The 15,633-nt window shown below is 53.3% G+C and overlaps 1 protein-coding gene across 3 annotated transcripts in view; it reads right to left on the reverse strand.

The window, feature by feature from the left end:
• Hr38 (Hormone receptor-like in 38) overlaps positions 1-15,633 on the reverse strand; it is a 74,502-nt gene that overhangs the window by 3,983 nt on the left and 54,886 nt on the right. For all 3 annotated transcript variants that reach the window (XM_076311475.1, XM_076311474.1, XM_076311473.1), the window contains exons 2-4: positions 5,295-5,524; positions 2,664-2,905; positions 1,033-1,560 (exon numbers count right to left, since the gene is read on the reverse strand). In XM_076311475.1, the coding sequence (XP_076167590.1) occupies positions 1,033-1,560; positions 2,664-2,905; positions 5,295-5,524 (1,000 nt within the window). The remainder of the gene's footprint in view (positions 1-1,032; positions 1,561-2,663; positions 2,906-5,294; positions 5,525-15,633) is intronic.

Here is a 15,633-nt window from a genome sequence, read left to right on the forward strand (position 1 = left end):
TACCATTCTTTGGAATCCCTGTTCCCGGAACGTTGCATCGAACGTAACGATGAACCGCCCCGAGGATCAAATTGTCTTCGAATGATAACTTTAATCGTCCAATAATTATCTTTCTTCTCGAAACCAAACGAAAATGCTCCGATGAAGGTTCGAAAAGGAAGAACGTTTGAGGTGGTTCATTGCCGATTTTAACGTAATGCGACAAAAATTAATTTCCGCTTTCTCTGTACGAAGGAAAGTTTCTGATCGATTCTTTGGACGACACTTCGCTGGATGGAAAATTAACGAGGCAGTTCAGTAATCGTTTCGAGTTCAGTAATGTTCGAAGGGGATGGTTAGGATTGCATATTTTACGTTCGTGCATCGATGATAACGCTACGTACGCCGATTGCGATTGAAAAGACAAATAGCTCTTCGCGAGAATGAAAAACGAGAGGAATAAGCGAGTATTCTACTTTGTCGTTAGTTTCCGCTTCTGTCGGAAATCGTGAAGAATTGATACGAAAAATTTCAAACGACAAACACGTAAAACTTTCGTTACCTTCGATATTCGAGTGATCGCCAGTTTTCGATAGGGTTCTTACACGAGAAACGTTCGAGAAAACGCTATGCACGCGAATTCTACTCCCGAGATCGTCGACGAAAGAACCAATCGACGATACGATAAAAAGAAATTATACAATTACTCGTATTCGACGGATAATTTATCGAGGATGGTAAACCGTTCGTAAGAAACGAGGGACGCGTGAAAAAAAAGAAAAAAAAAAAAACAGAAGAAAAGAAAAACGTTCCAAGGATCGCAGACAAGTGAGAAAACATCGTGGTATTTAATTGATTAAATTACTGAAACGAGGAAATAGAGATCGCGTTTGACGTAAGTGACGCGATTAACATACGACCCGATTAAACTCGGACGTCGTCACCGATCGAATTACGCGAACGACGATGTTAAAGATCACAATGGCGTAACGTACGGTGTTTCGTAATGGGAGGGAGAACTTTTTCGATGGAAGAACACGTTTCCCCTCTTACCTCGCGGATTCCGACCTCTGCGTGGGCAAAGACGCCCTCCGCGACCGAGAGGTCCCGACGACGACGTTGTCGACGTTCAGGCAGAGATCCGTGGGCGCTACCGGGGTTGCACCGCCGGTTATGGTGGGCGGTGGTCCGTACACCATGGGCACGCTGACCGTGGCACCGTACGGTGAATCCTGTCGATGATTCGAGGGTGACGGTACGGCGGTGGTCGGTGTTGGCGCCGTTTCCGTCGCGAAGTAACCCTGATGATGATGATGGTGTTGGGGCTGAGGAGGTGGCGGTTGCTGTTGCTGGTGAGGGTGATGGTGATGATGGTGGTGCGGCTGCTGCTGTTGCGGCTGTTGCTGGTGATCGTGGTAGGGCATCGTCGGCGAGAATTCGGTGGGATAGTGACCCGTGCCGCAGGGATACACCGGGTTGTCGTAACAGTCCTCGTCCATTTTGATCCCGAGGACCTGGAGCTCTTGTCTGGTGTACCGCGGTGCCGTGTAGGTCTCTTGGAAGCTCGGCAAGGGTGTTGAGCTGCGTCGAACCGATCGAGATTAAATGTCAATGGACCGTTAATAACCTCGAACGGCGAACGAAACGTCAGCCGTGATTTTTTTTTTTTCGGTATTAAAAATTCAAGAATAATTAAATTCAACGGATACCGCCGTGAATTTCGAATCTCTGACCCGGGAACAGTCCTCGTACGTCGCGCGAAAGACCAAGGGGGTGTTGGACCACGGAAAGCGTGGTAATTAATTTTGGAGAACGATCCGCTCCGAAAAGAGTTACTTTCGGAAAGAAACAATACGAAAGAATACATTCGCGTTAATATTCCTCGCTTTTTTTCCAGCGGCACTTTCACCGAATCGAAACCGATTTCTGGCCATCTATCTTAACGAGCGTAAATGTTTTGGACGTTTCACTTGGGAGACTTCCTCTAGATTCTTGTTTTCCCTCGGATGTAAAACTCCCCGTGTGTTCTACGCAGAGACGAGAGAACAGACCACGGTCTTCGACGATCGTTTATCGTTTTCACTTTGTCGAATCCTTGCGACTGTCCGATAAGTTGCACGGTTTCCAACGTAACCGTGGAATTCTAATTCTTCGAGAAACGTTCAGCGATATGTATCTTCCCGACACTGGAGTTTGCAATTTTCCGCAACTTTCGAGCCAGTTTTTTAGTTTCGCGTCATAGTGGAGGGAAATTCCGTTCGAAGCGTTTCGAAGCGAAGAAAAAATGACGATCGATGGATGCTGGAGAACCTCCCGTTCTCGAACGTACGCTTTTGTTGCGTTCACCGTGTGGTTTCGTGCGTGTTACCTCGCCGTAGAAGCACGATCTTATCGGACAATGTGTAAAGTTTAATAAACCGAACCGCACTCGCGAATGTTACTTTCTTTATTTTCTAAATTTTTCGAAATATCGTATTTCTAGGATTTTTCGATCGGTTCTTGGTCTTTCGGACGAACCGCACTCACGAATGCTACTTTCTTTAGTTTCTAAATTTTTCGAAATCTAGAAACGAAAAAATCTAGGATTTTTCGAACGGTACACGTTCTTGGTCTTTCGAAGGACGAGGCGAACGTAGCGAGATTCTATTCTCGATAAACGAAAAGAACGTTGAAAATGGACCAACCTAAGCGAATCCGCTTGTACGTCTTCGGGAAGAGGCGCTGCCGATGGAGGCGGCTGCGGTGGTTGTTGATGATGCACTGGTTGCTGAGGCTGTGCCGACTCGTCGGCGGTTGGCACACCTTGCGGATTGCCCAGTTGTAGTTCCGGAAACGGGTCCAGTTCCTCCGGCAGACTTCCCGCATCCGCAGGGTCCGTGTACGACGCGCTCAACAAATCCGCCAGAGTACTACATCCGAAGGGGCTCTGAAAACAGACGTTCACCACCGGTTGGACAACCTGGACGTTGGACAACGACTCGCCGATATCGTTAACGACCGCTCGCGCGATCGTCCGATTCGATGTTGGCGCGTATACTGGTTCAACGGATCACACGCTCGTTTGGGCTTGGATTTACGGGACTTCCGAATCGATCGTTTTCAAAATAATTTTCAACCGAGAATATCATCGAACGCGTAACGCGAATAACGATTCCACGACTGTTCCCCGTGTATCGAAGCTGTAGAGCTTGCACAGTTTCGTTTGCGCAACTCTGTTCGCATCAACGACGATCCTGCGATCGTTTTTCGTTGCTCGGTTCGTTACCGATTTCGAAATGACGAAAATGTCCGTGCTGCTCTCGCTCGATCATCGAAAACAAAGTTACACGATCGAGAGTATCGTACTAGTCGTGCAGACGCGTCGTTCGGTTCACCCGCGGCGTGGAACGTTGCACTTTTCGAACGCGAGGGGATTCGCAACCACGATGACGACATTAAACGCGGTGCATCCACGCGGCGACCACCGACGCGGTATCGCGTAGGAACGCGATCGTTCTTCGAAGGATCGTCGCACTCGAGATCCTATTCGATCGCGGTTCTCGTCACCGGGGGACCCGTTCGATGTTTCGATACGTCGCAACCCGACGATTTCGTAGGTCTCGGTGGGTTGTTCGTACGGTGGCGAGATACTTCACTTCGTGTACGCACGAGACACGCTCGAGAGTATTCGTACACCGGGATGAAACGTCGGTGATAAAACGATAAGGCAACGACTCGTTCACTTTTCGCGCGGTTCCGAGGAAGTCGAGCAGCCCCGGTCGAGCCGCGCGAGCGGCAAATCGAAGCACTCGACTGCAAGGCGGTAACATTGTTCGACCACAATTGCAGCCCGTGTCGGGACATCGATGTACAGTCGAGGTGCGCAGTGAGGACGTCGAGGAGGACTGGCGAAGCGAGGCCCGTATCGCGTGTTGTCTATAACTCAACGGTAGACAGGCCTCGCTTGAGATTTCTACGTCGAAGCGTCGAACGAAACCGCCGCTTCTCTCGAATCCCTTCTAACGCAACGTCGATACGCTCTCGCCGGTTGTCCCTGAACACAGTCGTCGTTCCACGCGATTCCATTATCCCGCGCGAACGCATCGTTGTCGAACAACGCCGACATCGATGTGTAAAACCCCCCTACCCGCGCGGACGGATCGCGACGCTTCGTCCCACGATGTATCGCCGCTCACGATTGTTATAAATAATACACGTCGGGCCGAACGCGTGCCACGAATATCCGACTGACATTTAGCGCGAATAGATTTCAGGCGAACGCGGCGAGAGAGATAACGGCGCGCGACATATACCGTATGAATACGGGAGCACGCCGGTACCGCAGGGAAAAATCGATGAGAAACGCTCGAATCTCGTCGGAATCGATCCCGTGGTGACCCGACGAAAAAAGAAACCGACGGTGGGAGAAGAGAAACGAAAAAAGAAAAGAAAAGAAAGGAAAGGAAAACGATGGAAGCCACGGAAAAGATACAGGGGGAAGGTGGAAGGGGTCGAAAGAGGGGGGTTGGATATTCAATTTGCCAGGTTGGTTCCGGCGTTGGGCTGACATTTCGTTCATCGCTCCCCCGAGAGAAGCCGACGATCGAAAGCTCAGCCTTCCGCGACCGCGGCGGCGGCGGCGGCGGCGGTGGTGGCGGCTATACGGCCTTCCAAATGGCCTCCTGAAAGCACCGCCGATCCCTGGCTCTCCTTCTCCCTTTTCCGTTGCCCTCTCTAGCCTCCCCCCAACGGTACACTTCCTCCGTGGAATTACGACACCGGTCGACGCGGTGGCGAGGCGCAACGCCGATTTCGCGGCACCGTGCCAACTACCGGGGGCCCCGGTTGTTTAATTACGCGCGACCGGGTACCTCGACGATTCGCGAGAAACCGAGACGGAAAATCGGGATGTCGAGGTAGGGATAGAAACAGGTAGGACGACACTCGAGATCCGGGTACGTGGGCAGGAATGCAGATGGTGCGCGATAAGCGAGCGCAGATGACGATCGAGAACCGCCGGAACGTAGGAGGGCAGATCTTGTTACAGGTCGGGCCTAGACTCGCGGGGTTCGAAGTGTACGGCGGATAAGATACTGAAATAGTGAAAGTCCCGCGCAGGCCTCTAACCAACGGGATAATTACCAGTTCGGCCGTTGCCAGACGGCATAAATTCCGCCGCGCTAACAAACGGACGTTTCGCCGGCCCTGGATAACGATCGATCGATCAGGGGGGAGGGTTATCGATCCTGGACGCGACGGGGGTGAAAAAAAATCCACACGGTAAGTTTCCGCGTAACGACGAGAGAGTGCGGCGAGATTACCATCGGCGAACTCACCTGTGTCTGTAGAAGAAGCATACTTGACGCTACCGTGAAGGCGGTGGTCGTCGTGGTCGTAGAAGAGTGATTCGTGCAAGAGAGAATCGGAACGGTGGCTGTCGCTGGCCGTTGCTGCCGTTGCCGGTGCGACTGCTGTTGCTGCTGTTCTACGTCGTTTCGTGTAACAGCCACCGCACGCTGGCTACCGTTGCTGTTATCGCTGTCGCCGTTCGGCGAGTGGAGTTGCCCTGCAACAGAAACATCCTCGATCGAGTACCTTCTTCGTCGTTTCAACGATCGGGGCGATGCTCGGTCCGACGAGCTTTCAAGTGCGCTACAGGGAGTTGGAAAGAGGTAGCATACGGGGAGATCGAGGAGAACGCGAACTCTTTACACGCGAGGTCGATCGAAATGTCCGAAATTCCCGATTTCTTCTCGAGATTTTGGAATAACGATTACCGTCGATACCGTGGTACCGCGCGGAAGCTTCGTACCGCATCGCGACTCTTTTCCACTTGATAACGCGAAAGAGGGGGTGAAAGAGTGATCGACCGGATCGCCGGACGATAAACTCTTTTCTCGCCGAGTCAATAATCGCAAGGGTTGCTACCCACAATAGAACCGATAAAAATAGCGGATGAATGGTGACGTTTGCGGGACGGTGTACCCATCGGGGACATCGTTCCAGATTGTTTGAAAAGCCGGCTAGAAAATGCAACGCGTTTATTGTTCGCGGTGACACGAAACGGGTCGCGGTCCCGTTCGGTGCGGAAACTTTGCGACGCGAGCCGCGTTGAATATATACGGACCACTTCCGGCGTTAAGATACACCCGGTAGGGTATCGTCGCTCCTTCGACGTCCGTTCTCGCGGAAGAGAAATTTTTCGCCAGTTGGGAAAGAGATACGCTGGTACGGCGGTCTACGTACAATATCTGCGATACTGAGAGTGACCGGCGTCCATGGTGATCATCTCTGCGAACCGACTGGACGCGTATTCGGTCAACGATGCCGCGATCGCGCGAGATCGTTACGTCGAGTCGCGTGACCCGCACCAATTCCAGCGAGTACGAGGAAATTTGGACCAACATCGGGCCGCCATCGGGCCGACGGCATTCCGATGAAATTCGGAAACCACTTTCACTGTCTCGAGAACCTCCTCTCCGCGATCGTCGTTGCTTTCCCCCGGCCACCCCCTCCCTCTCTCACTGTCCAGAAACCCGTAGTACTCGTCGTCGAATCCTCGTCGTCGACTGAGGTCCTCGACGTCGACGTTTCGTCCTATATAGGGTTCGCTCCGACACCCCGGGGAGACATGAAATCATTGGCATTTAAAATACTACCCAGCCCGTTCTATACGGCCAGCCACCATACCCCCTCGATTATTATTACGCGATATTATCCCCAACGCCCGAGGGATGACTAGCTTCCCGTCGACAAGGACGACGCTCGTCCCTCTCTAATTTTTTCTCTTACGTTCTGTTCGTCGAACGAACCTCGAAACGCGTTCGATTTTAATCGTTCCGAGTCGCACCTAGTCGCGTTCGTACTCTTCGCCACCCTTTCGCGGGGTTCCCGCCCGACGAGTATATCGTTCGATATCGATTCGCGCGTAAACATAAATCTCCTGGTCCCGTTATCGGGCATCTAGAACGTCGTTGTTTCGTACCGGGCCGAACTAGAACGAATAAACGAGGGTAACGCGATACATCGGTAAACAGATGCGTTCCTCTCTCGAGGGGTGTCTCGGTCACGGTCCTTCCGAGTCGCTCGTGATCCGAATCGGAGATAGTCACGGACACCTAGCTCGACGTTTCGATTTAATTTCGCGAAGACTGGGAACGCGAACGGACCACCCAGCGATTATCGGGTCGTAAAACGTGCGTCGTGCCGGCTGCTCGTAAACGATTCCGCACCGTGGACGAATCCGCGCGGAGGGTGTCGAGTGCGGGTCGCGATTGGACGCGAGCGGCGACGTCGTTACGGCGAATTAAAGGAGAGAAGAACGGGGTAGGGGGACCAGCAACGACGAGGGACGATCCGCGCAAATTTCGTTACCTTTTCGTAGCGAATTCGCGGCAAGGTTCGTCGTTACGTCGACGAACCACGGTTCGAAAACATCGCGAAGCGTATTTCACGAAAAAGTTTGAAACGCGAGATCGGGGGTCCCGCTCTCTCCCACCTTTAACCTTTTCTTTTTCCACGGCGGTAACCTGTCGGTCGCACCGGTAAGGTGGTCGCTGCCAATTAAGATACCTGGCTCCCAAACAATGAACCCTATCGGACAGCGGGGATCGGCGTCTCCGCGGAGGAGAGGCCGCGAGAGCGGCACCGATCCCACCTACGGTTGCGCATACTAGAGGAAAGAGAGCCTGCACCTGAGCCGCGTGCACGTGCACGGAAGGACTCGATTAACTCTACAACGTTAGCCGACAGCACCGTAGGCAGGGTAAAGGTAGAGGTAGCCAGGGTAGGGTAGCGAACGGACGAGAAAGAGTAGGGTTAGCCGAACAGCGTGTGCCAAGTGGATTACAGCGGTATACACGTCCCTCCCACGAACCACGCCTCTCCACGTGCCACCACGTGCGGCCACGCCGCACGCCGCACGCCGCACGCCGCACGCCGCACTCCGCCGCTTCCTCCGTTCCTCGTCGATTTGCTCTCGTGAATTAACCACTCTTTCCCTTCTCCCGTTCGTTCTTTTGCTTCCTCGTTTTGCCTCCGCGACCTCGCCAGTCGAGTCTCCCGAGGCGTACGAGGCTAATGGTCACCGCGGCGAAGGGTTCGGGTTAGCGATGGGATCGAGTCCATTTAGAGTACACCGAGTACGAGATCCGGTGCTCGGTCGTTGCACGATCGAACTCGATCCCGAGTTGCACGGTTCTATGGTACTTTGGCCCTACCCCCTCCTCTCCGTTCCTCTCGAATCCGGCCGAGTCGCTCGAGACTCGCGCGGTTAACGATCGTTCTGTACACGGTACGAGTTGGCCAACGGGACCGAGTGTATTCGGTGTAGCCGAAGTACCAGCTCGTACGCGTTCAGGTGCACCGTTGATCGCGAACCGAGCACTCCACCGCGCTCCTTTTCCTACAGAACCCAGCCGAGTTAACCGAGACGTACGAGGCTAACGATCGCTGTACAGAGATCTGGTTGGAAACGGGACTAAGTGTGTTTGGAATACCTAAACTGCTTCTTAGGTCTACCGTCGATTGCAAATACAGTAGAGATCGTTCCCTCCTAGGCCTGGGTAGCCCGGTCTCTCGGTCCATACCGGGCTAATGGTCACCGTGGCGAAGGATTTGGGTTAGCGATGGAATCGAGTCCGTTCAGAGTATCCGGAATACGAGGTTCGCGATCCGCCTCGATCCCGGTCGATCGTCGATCGAGCGCGCTCTTCGAATCCCCTTCTTTTCCTCCCGAACCTAACCGAGTCGTCGATAGACGCGCGACGCTAACGATCACCGTCTAGAGATCCGATTGGCCAATAGGACCGAGTGTACTCGAAACGTCTAAAGTGCTCGGATGCACCGTCGATTGGAAATAATACGGTACGACTATTTTTCTTTCGGGCAGCTCGCGGTCTCTCGAGCCGTACAAGGCTAATGGTCACCGTGGCGAAGGATTCGGGTTAGCGACGGGATCGAGTTCGTTCGGAGTATACGGAATGCGGGATTCGTCGGTGCACGATCGAGCTGGATCCCAAGTCGTTCGTAAATTCGGTACGGTCTTTGCCTCCTTCTCTCTTCCAACCCAGCCGAGTTACTCGAGACGTTCCAGGCTAACGATGCCAGTCCAGAGATCAATCGATGCGACCGAGCGTATTCGAAGTATCCAAAGTACAAGCTTCGGCGCTTAGGTGCACCGTTGATCGCGAGTACGAATCTTTTTCCTCGGGATCTATCGGATCGTTCGGAGAGTGGTTTCGTTTTCCAAAATGGAGAATGTACGGTTCGATGAAACGTTTATTATCTAACCGTGACACACGAGACCAATGCTCACCGTGGCGCGGGATTTGAATTCGCGATAGAATCGAGTACGTAGTTTACGAATTTAATATTCGAGAGTAGACGATCGAAGTCGATCCTGATCGCACCGTTCCTCGCGAACGGAACACGGGTCTGTCTTTTCATTCTTTTCATCCTCGATCCCGGTCAGCCCGGTTTCTCGTGGCGTACAGGGTCAACGGTCCCGATGACCAAAGTTTCGAATCGCCAATGGGACCCGATCTATTCGGAGTAGCCACGGAACGAGATATCGAGGAGTACACAAACGAACTCGATCCTAAACACGGCATCGGTTCCACGTACGATCGGACAACAACGACGAGAGTCCTGACGTAACTCCGCGACCTTGTCGATGGACTCACGATCGACACCTTGAGCCGATTATCGACTCGGACACCGGAACGACCTCTTCTACTGTTTCAATACGCCATGACAGCCAACGGTTCGACGACGGATGGAAAAAAGAAACGTAAACTAATGGAGAAATGATTACGGTGGTCCCAATCGATTAGAAATTACTCGCGATAATCTCGCGGCGATAATGAGATTTTGATGACAACCGACTCGGTGGTCTCGAGCGATCGTTCCATCCTACCGAGTCTATTCTCTTTGGTTACTTCCCGGTACCCCTCGACCGATCCCCGAAACGATCCCGTTCGCAACTATTCCGTCTCGGTCTCGCGTAGGTGAAGCCGGCTGAACTGGGTTCGCGATGAGCGTAGGATGCCTTTAACAGCTCATTGATACAAGATACGTCTTCGTGCGCGGCTGGAGGAGATGATTGCGTCTTCTGTTTGTGCATCGCTGCACGATACCGACGAGTTATTCGGTAACCGCGCCCAAGAAGCCGCGCACGTCCGCGTCCCTCGAGGAACGAGAAACGCGGCATTGTCGCGGTCTCTCGCGTAAACACGAGGATGAGCCCGATTGCGCCGAACGCAGGAATTCAGCGAATTCGAGGTGTGTTGCGCAAGAACCGCACGCACCGTCGTCGATACCGCGAGAAAGTAGTCGTCTCTGTTTCAGAGTTATTCACGATTCGTCACCGATCGAAAATGGATACCACGAGTATCCGCGCGTACCGTACCGAAGCTTCCTTTCGCTTGTAACCCCGGAAGATCGCGAACTACGGTGGTATCTACCCTCGTTTCTCGGTATTCGCCGCTACTGAACTCATGTGGCTCGTGATGACCAGTCCCGTGGTGAATTCTACGCTTCGTTCGTCGTTGTTCCGTCGCCAAAGTTCAACGATCCGATCCTAGATCGAAAATGATCGATACGCGTCGAGTTTCCTCTCGTGGCGTCTCACGAGTCGGAAGCTCTCGCGTATCACCCGACAAGAGACGAACAGAAATCGTCTACGTTTCTACAGTGGGTTTCATCATAGGTACTCGACTCGAACGATCGGACTTTTGGTCGAATTCGAATCACCGAGATCGCGTACCAAAGATTCTATGGTCTTCAACGATTCTCGTTGCTGGAGTTCAATATCGTTCTACCAGGTATAAAACATTGCGCGTCGAGTTGGTCCGGAATTGTTCTCCGTGTCCATCGTAGTTATCCCCTTTGTCGGTTGTTCCGTACACGAATCGTTCGTGGATCGTTCTAGTGTTGGTCCCATCGCGAGCGAGTTTGCTCGATCGTTTTTGCCGCTTTGACGCAATTCCGTCGTATACGAGATTTTGTTCGTAGATCGAGAACAGATGTCTACGCGGCGCGTTATCGCGGGATCGGTTGTCTACCAGAAGAAGCGGCAAGTTTCCAGCGAGTGGTCCCGCGAGGAATCGCCAAGAAGCGCGACGCTCTCGGCTCTCGGTCCGAGTCACTGAGCGCGAGACGAAACTTGGCGGGATTTTTAGCGGTCGTGGCGGCCTACTTAACCGTGCTTCTATTCGTTTCGCGAGCGTCGATGACGTCACTGGCTCGTCGGGTACCATCGAGCGCGGTACAGGCGGTTGGCCACAATTAGGCATGAAATTCCAATAAATTATCGGCTAATTGCAACGAGGGTCCCGCGCGGTTTTCTCCCGTTCACGGCGCGGAGCTTTTACACCGCGCCGCGATAATTGATATCCTTCATGAATAATTCATCGTATCGGCGAGTATGTATCTTTCTAGCGCGACGTTTCGCGGGAAAAATCGTGTACGCGGACGTTCCGGCTATTTATAGACGGAGTTTTGCTCATAGGTGTCGTCTTCGTTACCTTCGCGGCATCGAGCGATCGACGACGATCGACGATCGTCTACGTACGCGAGGCGCGGTTAACTGCGTTTCAAGCGCCGAACGAACGAGCACTCGCGCGAGCGCTCGCACGGGCGCGTGCGTGCGCGAGAGAAAGTAGGACCCGATCGTGTCTCGGAGTCATACGACACATAATCGCGGCACCGAGATATCTTCGATTCGAGCTCGCCTCGGTTGCGCCCACACGAGCCAGACGTCTCTCCGGCTCGGACGATCGTAATTAACCCTTTCACTGCTAACTAGCGACAGTCCCGCGCCGGATCGTCCTCGGCTTTCCGCTCGAATACCGTCTCGCGGAACGTTTTCGTCTCGCGGCGAACGTCCTTGTTGCGCTCGCGGGAGATCGATCGCGCGACGACAACGTCGGTGATCGAGGGCGCCGGATGTCGTGGACGATACAGAATCGGAAGTTTCGCAGCGTGGATCGCTCAAATCCCGCTTCTTCTACGAATCTTGAGAATCGAAGACACCTCGCCTAAACTTTAGACTCTTCCGATTTCGCGAGATAACAACGAGTGGCGTTGGTACGCGATATTCGAGAAGCTACCGCGAGAGAACAGTGCACATTCGACGATAGAATTCGTAATCGATTTCGAATTACTTCGATTTCGAAGGACTCGAAGCAGAGATAGTCGAGAGACCGAGTCTCGAACTTGGCGATCCAACTTGTGGACACTGGGTCACGAGATTCGCGTTAAGTTCGAGGTGTCTTCCGATTTCGAAGGATCGATCCTGGGTGGAGCTCGTCCGAGTCTTTTCGCGGAATTGGGAAATCGATTGCTCGGAGAATCGCACAAATTTAGCAATCTAGCCCGTAGCGAGTTCACACAGTGTCTTTCGATTTCGAAGGATTCGAAGTAGGTTACGGTTACTGTCTGGTTGTTGCGGGTGCTTGGACGAGTTGGCGAATTAGCGACGTAAAAGAAGCGCGAGACTTGAATTTGGTAATCCGGTGGATTACCGATCGACGAGTAACCTAGACCTAAGAGTTCGAGGAGTCCCGATTTCGAAGGATCGAAGTAAGTAGCGTCGGTCGATGCTTGGAAGATCCTTTTCGAAGGATCGAACGTGGCGAGAGCTCCGATTTCGAGGTATTGGAGCGTCGAGGATCTTCGAATCGGAGCAGCGACGATTTCTCGGGAATCCGTTCGCGGATCGGGGCGTTTCGACGATCGATAGACGACGACAAGTGGAACGTCTACGATACTTTTCTACGTTTCGTTTCGTCGATTACGCGAACACGGTTTATGTCGCGTGTTTTCCGGTACTCGTTGCGGCAGTGTCGAGTGAATCGCGGTCTCGACGTTCCCCGATTCCGTAGCGCGAGTTAATTTGAAAGTTTCCAGGTAGCGAGCAGTCTAAAACTGGTCCAGCGTGTGCAGCCCGGCGCAGCTTTCTCCCGAGCGTTGAATTTAGCGAGAGATTGATGACATCGTAATTAGGTGCGCTGGTACGAAAAGACGCGGGACTCCCGAGTCATCCTCGCGTCCCGGGATCACCGTGGATCCTTTTCACCCGATACGTTACTTATCCTCGGTTATCGTCCCGGTTCGACGACCGTCGAGTTATCGTCGGCACGGTAATTCGTCGCGGACAGGTGGACACCGGCGCCGACGAAAAACGGATCAAAGGAGTCGCGTCGCGTGTGTAGGATCAAGATGTACCGGCTGAATAAGCGAGACGCTAATCGTTTCGTTAAACACACGTATTCCCGTACAAATCGAGCATATAGAAAGTTACGTCGTTTCTTCTTCGAGAGACTTTGTCTCTCTCCTCTCGAAGGACACCGGTAAAACGATCCGCGCCGCGTCTCCGAAAGTCCAAACGAAGCTACCGATCGGTGGATCGTCTTCGCGCAACGTTCGACTCGAAATCGAAAAAGTCCGCTCGCGGATCGATCGAGATCTACCTACGCACGCGTCGAATCGTCGAGCGAACGGTCCGCGATCGAAAAACCCGCGAAACGAAGAAGAAGAAGAAGAAGAAGACGAAGACGAAGAAGAAGAAGAGGTCGAATCGAGGATTTGTGAAAGTGGCAACCGGGACCAGGAAACCCAGGCGAAACAAATTGTCCAGATACCCTGGAAAGATTAGATACGTTCCCGGTGGATTGACCTCTCTCGATAAAAGATTCCCCGCGCGGCAATAAGAATACAAAAGCCGTTTTAGCTCGCGAGCCGAGAGGCGGCTCGCAGTCCGGGTTAGAGTGCGGCTTACGGTGTCGAAGGAGGTGAAAGAAGAGGTTCGACGTCGGGGCGGCGAGGGAGGAGAGAGACACCGAGAGGGAGAGCGAGAAGGAGGATACGGAGAGCCGCTTGCGACACGCAGGCTCGAGCAGCCAGCCTGATAGGTAGGTAGGTAGGTAGGTATATCGCCCCCTGACCCCGAAGAACTACCGTGAGACCGGCTTAGCTCCGGCCGGAGCACTCTCCTTTGCTCTCTCGGCGTGCACCGCGTATGCACACGTAGGTACGTGTGTGCATCCAGGCGCCGTGGAATAAAGAAGTGGGAAGGGTACGCGGCGTGACACCACGACCAACGAGGAGAAAACGAGAGGAGAGAGAGAAGGGAACGACACGACGAAGGATGTTGTGACTCGTGGGTGCAGCTGCAATGCGGCCCCGCTGCATTCAGTGGCGCGCACAGGACGCTCCGAGGGCTTTTCGATGGCACGCCAGGATTATCCTGCCTCGCGAAGACACGCTGGAATGAATTTCGTAACCGGTGGAAGCATGACTTACGCTCACGGGGGATCGTTCTCGTGTGTCTGTCCCGAACGAGCACGCTCGTCGTGGTTCTCCTCCGCTCGGGAGATTCGCTTCTAGCTCTCCTCGCGGTTACCTTTGACCCCGGTGTTTCGCGCGGCGGAGCCACTCGACCCCGAACCGCGTCCCAACGACCCATCGTCGCGGACTGGCTCGTTCCCGCGACGTCTTCAAATTTTACGAGCCGCGGAACCGATCGTTCCGATCCACCGCGCGTGTACTTTCTCGCGTCTGGTTCGCGATTTTGCCGAGTTACGGTGACCCTTTCGAGACCGTGTCCGGATCGAACGGGCAACGGTACTCCTCCAGCCGAGAGCCCTAGCCGAATGCGCCTACCTTCGATTATTTCCGCGATCGTAACCACGTCCCAAGGACGTGGAATCCTCGATCGCGAGAACCCTCGATTCCGTTCCAACGAACCGAGTACAATCTCGGTACACCGACCGTTCCGTTATCCGAATACCTTGCAACTCTGTCGATTCGCCCACGGGAGGCTCTACCGTATCGTCCAACGGTCCGACGAATCCTTGAAACCGAGACTCGGGAAAATTCTATCTTTCGAAACGGATTCTTCGATTTTACCGCGCGTTCCAATTCGATCGAAAGTGTTCCGTACCGTAGAATCGCGTCGTATCGCACTTGTATTACTTCTTTTTGCGGGGGATAAACGCAACAACGATCCGTGTCTTTCTCCCCGTTGTTTCCTTTAGTTTCTTCGGGTCAGTCCCGAGTACAGTGTCGAGAAAAGCGCACGCGACACTTCTCGTGTCACTCGATACGCGAGATCCCTGTGTATCCCGATAAACCAGATATCCAGCAATCCGAACTCTTGGAACGCAATTTTCCTCGAGCGTGTTCCGTACGTTCGACGCGTCCGTATTCGCGGAACAAATTAACGTTACACGGGGTCAAGTGCGCTCGAACCCCGGGACAGAGACGTTAAAACCGACGAAGTCTGAATAATACAGGGTGATTTGCAACGTTTATCCCTGAAAGTATCGGTGTCGGTAAAAGTCAACCGAGCGAACGACGCCTGACAGTTTTTAAGAGAAAGTCGCGTCCTTCTGGCGGCTTTGATTGAAGGCTAATCGAAACTGCAAGCGATTCCTGCCGGATAGCACGCGGAGGAGATATAGATACACGTTCTCACGGAGTTTAATGACTTTTGGATATCCCGGATTGCTAATCGCCAGGATAGGAGAAAGTGTCTGCGATGTCGATACGAGGGAACGACGCGGTGGCGGCGGCGGCGGTGGCGGCGGCGGCGGCGGCGGTGGCTGCTGCGCGCAGTTAACCATGGTGGCAGATGTCTCGCAGCCGTGACGCAAAAATACCTCGGGGAAATTA

This window comes from Ptiloglossa arizonensis, chromosome 5, assembly GCF_051014685.1.
Source record: "Ptiloglossa arizonensis isolate GNS036 chromosome 5, iyPtiAriz1_principal, whole genome shotgun sequence".
Lineage (NCBI taxonomy): Eukaryota > Metazoa > Arthropoda > Insecta > Hymenoptera > Colletidae > Ptiloglossa > Ptiloglossa arizonensis.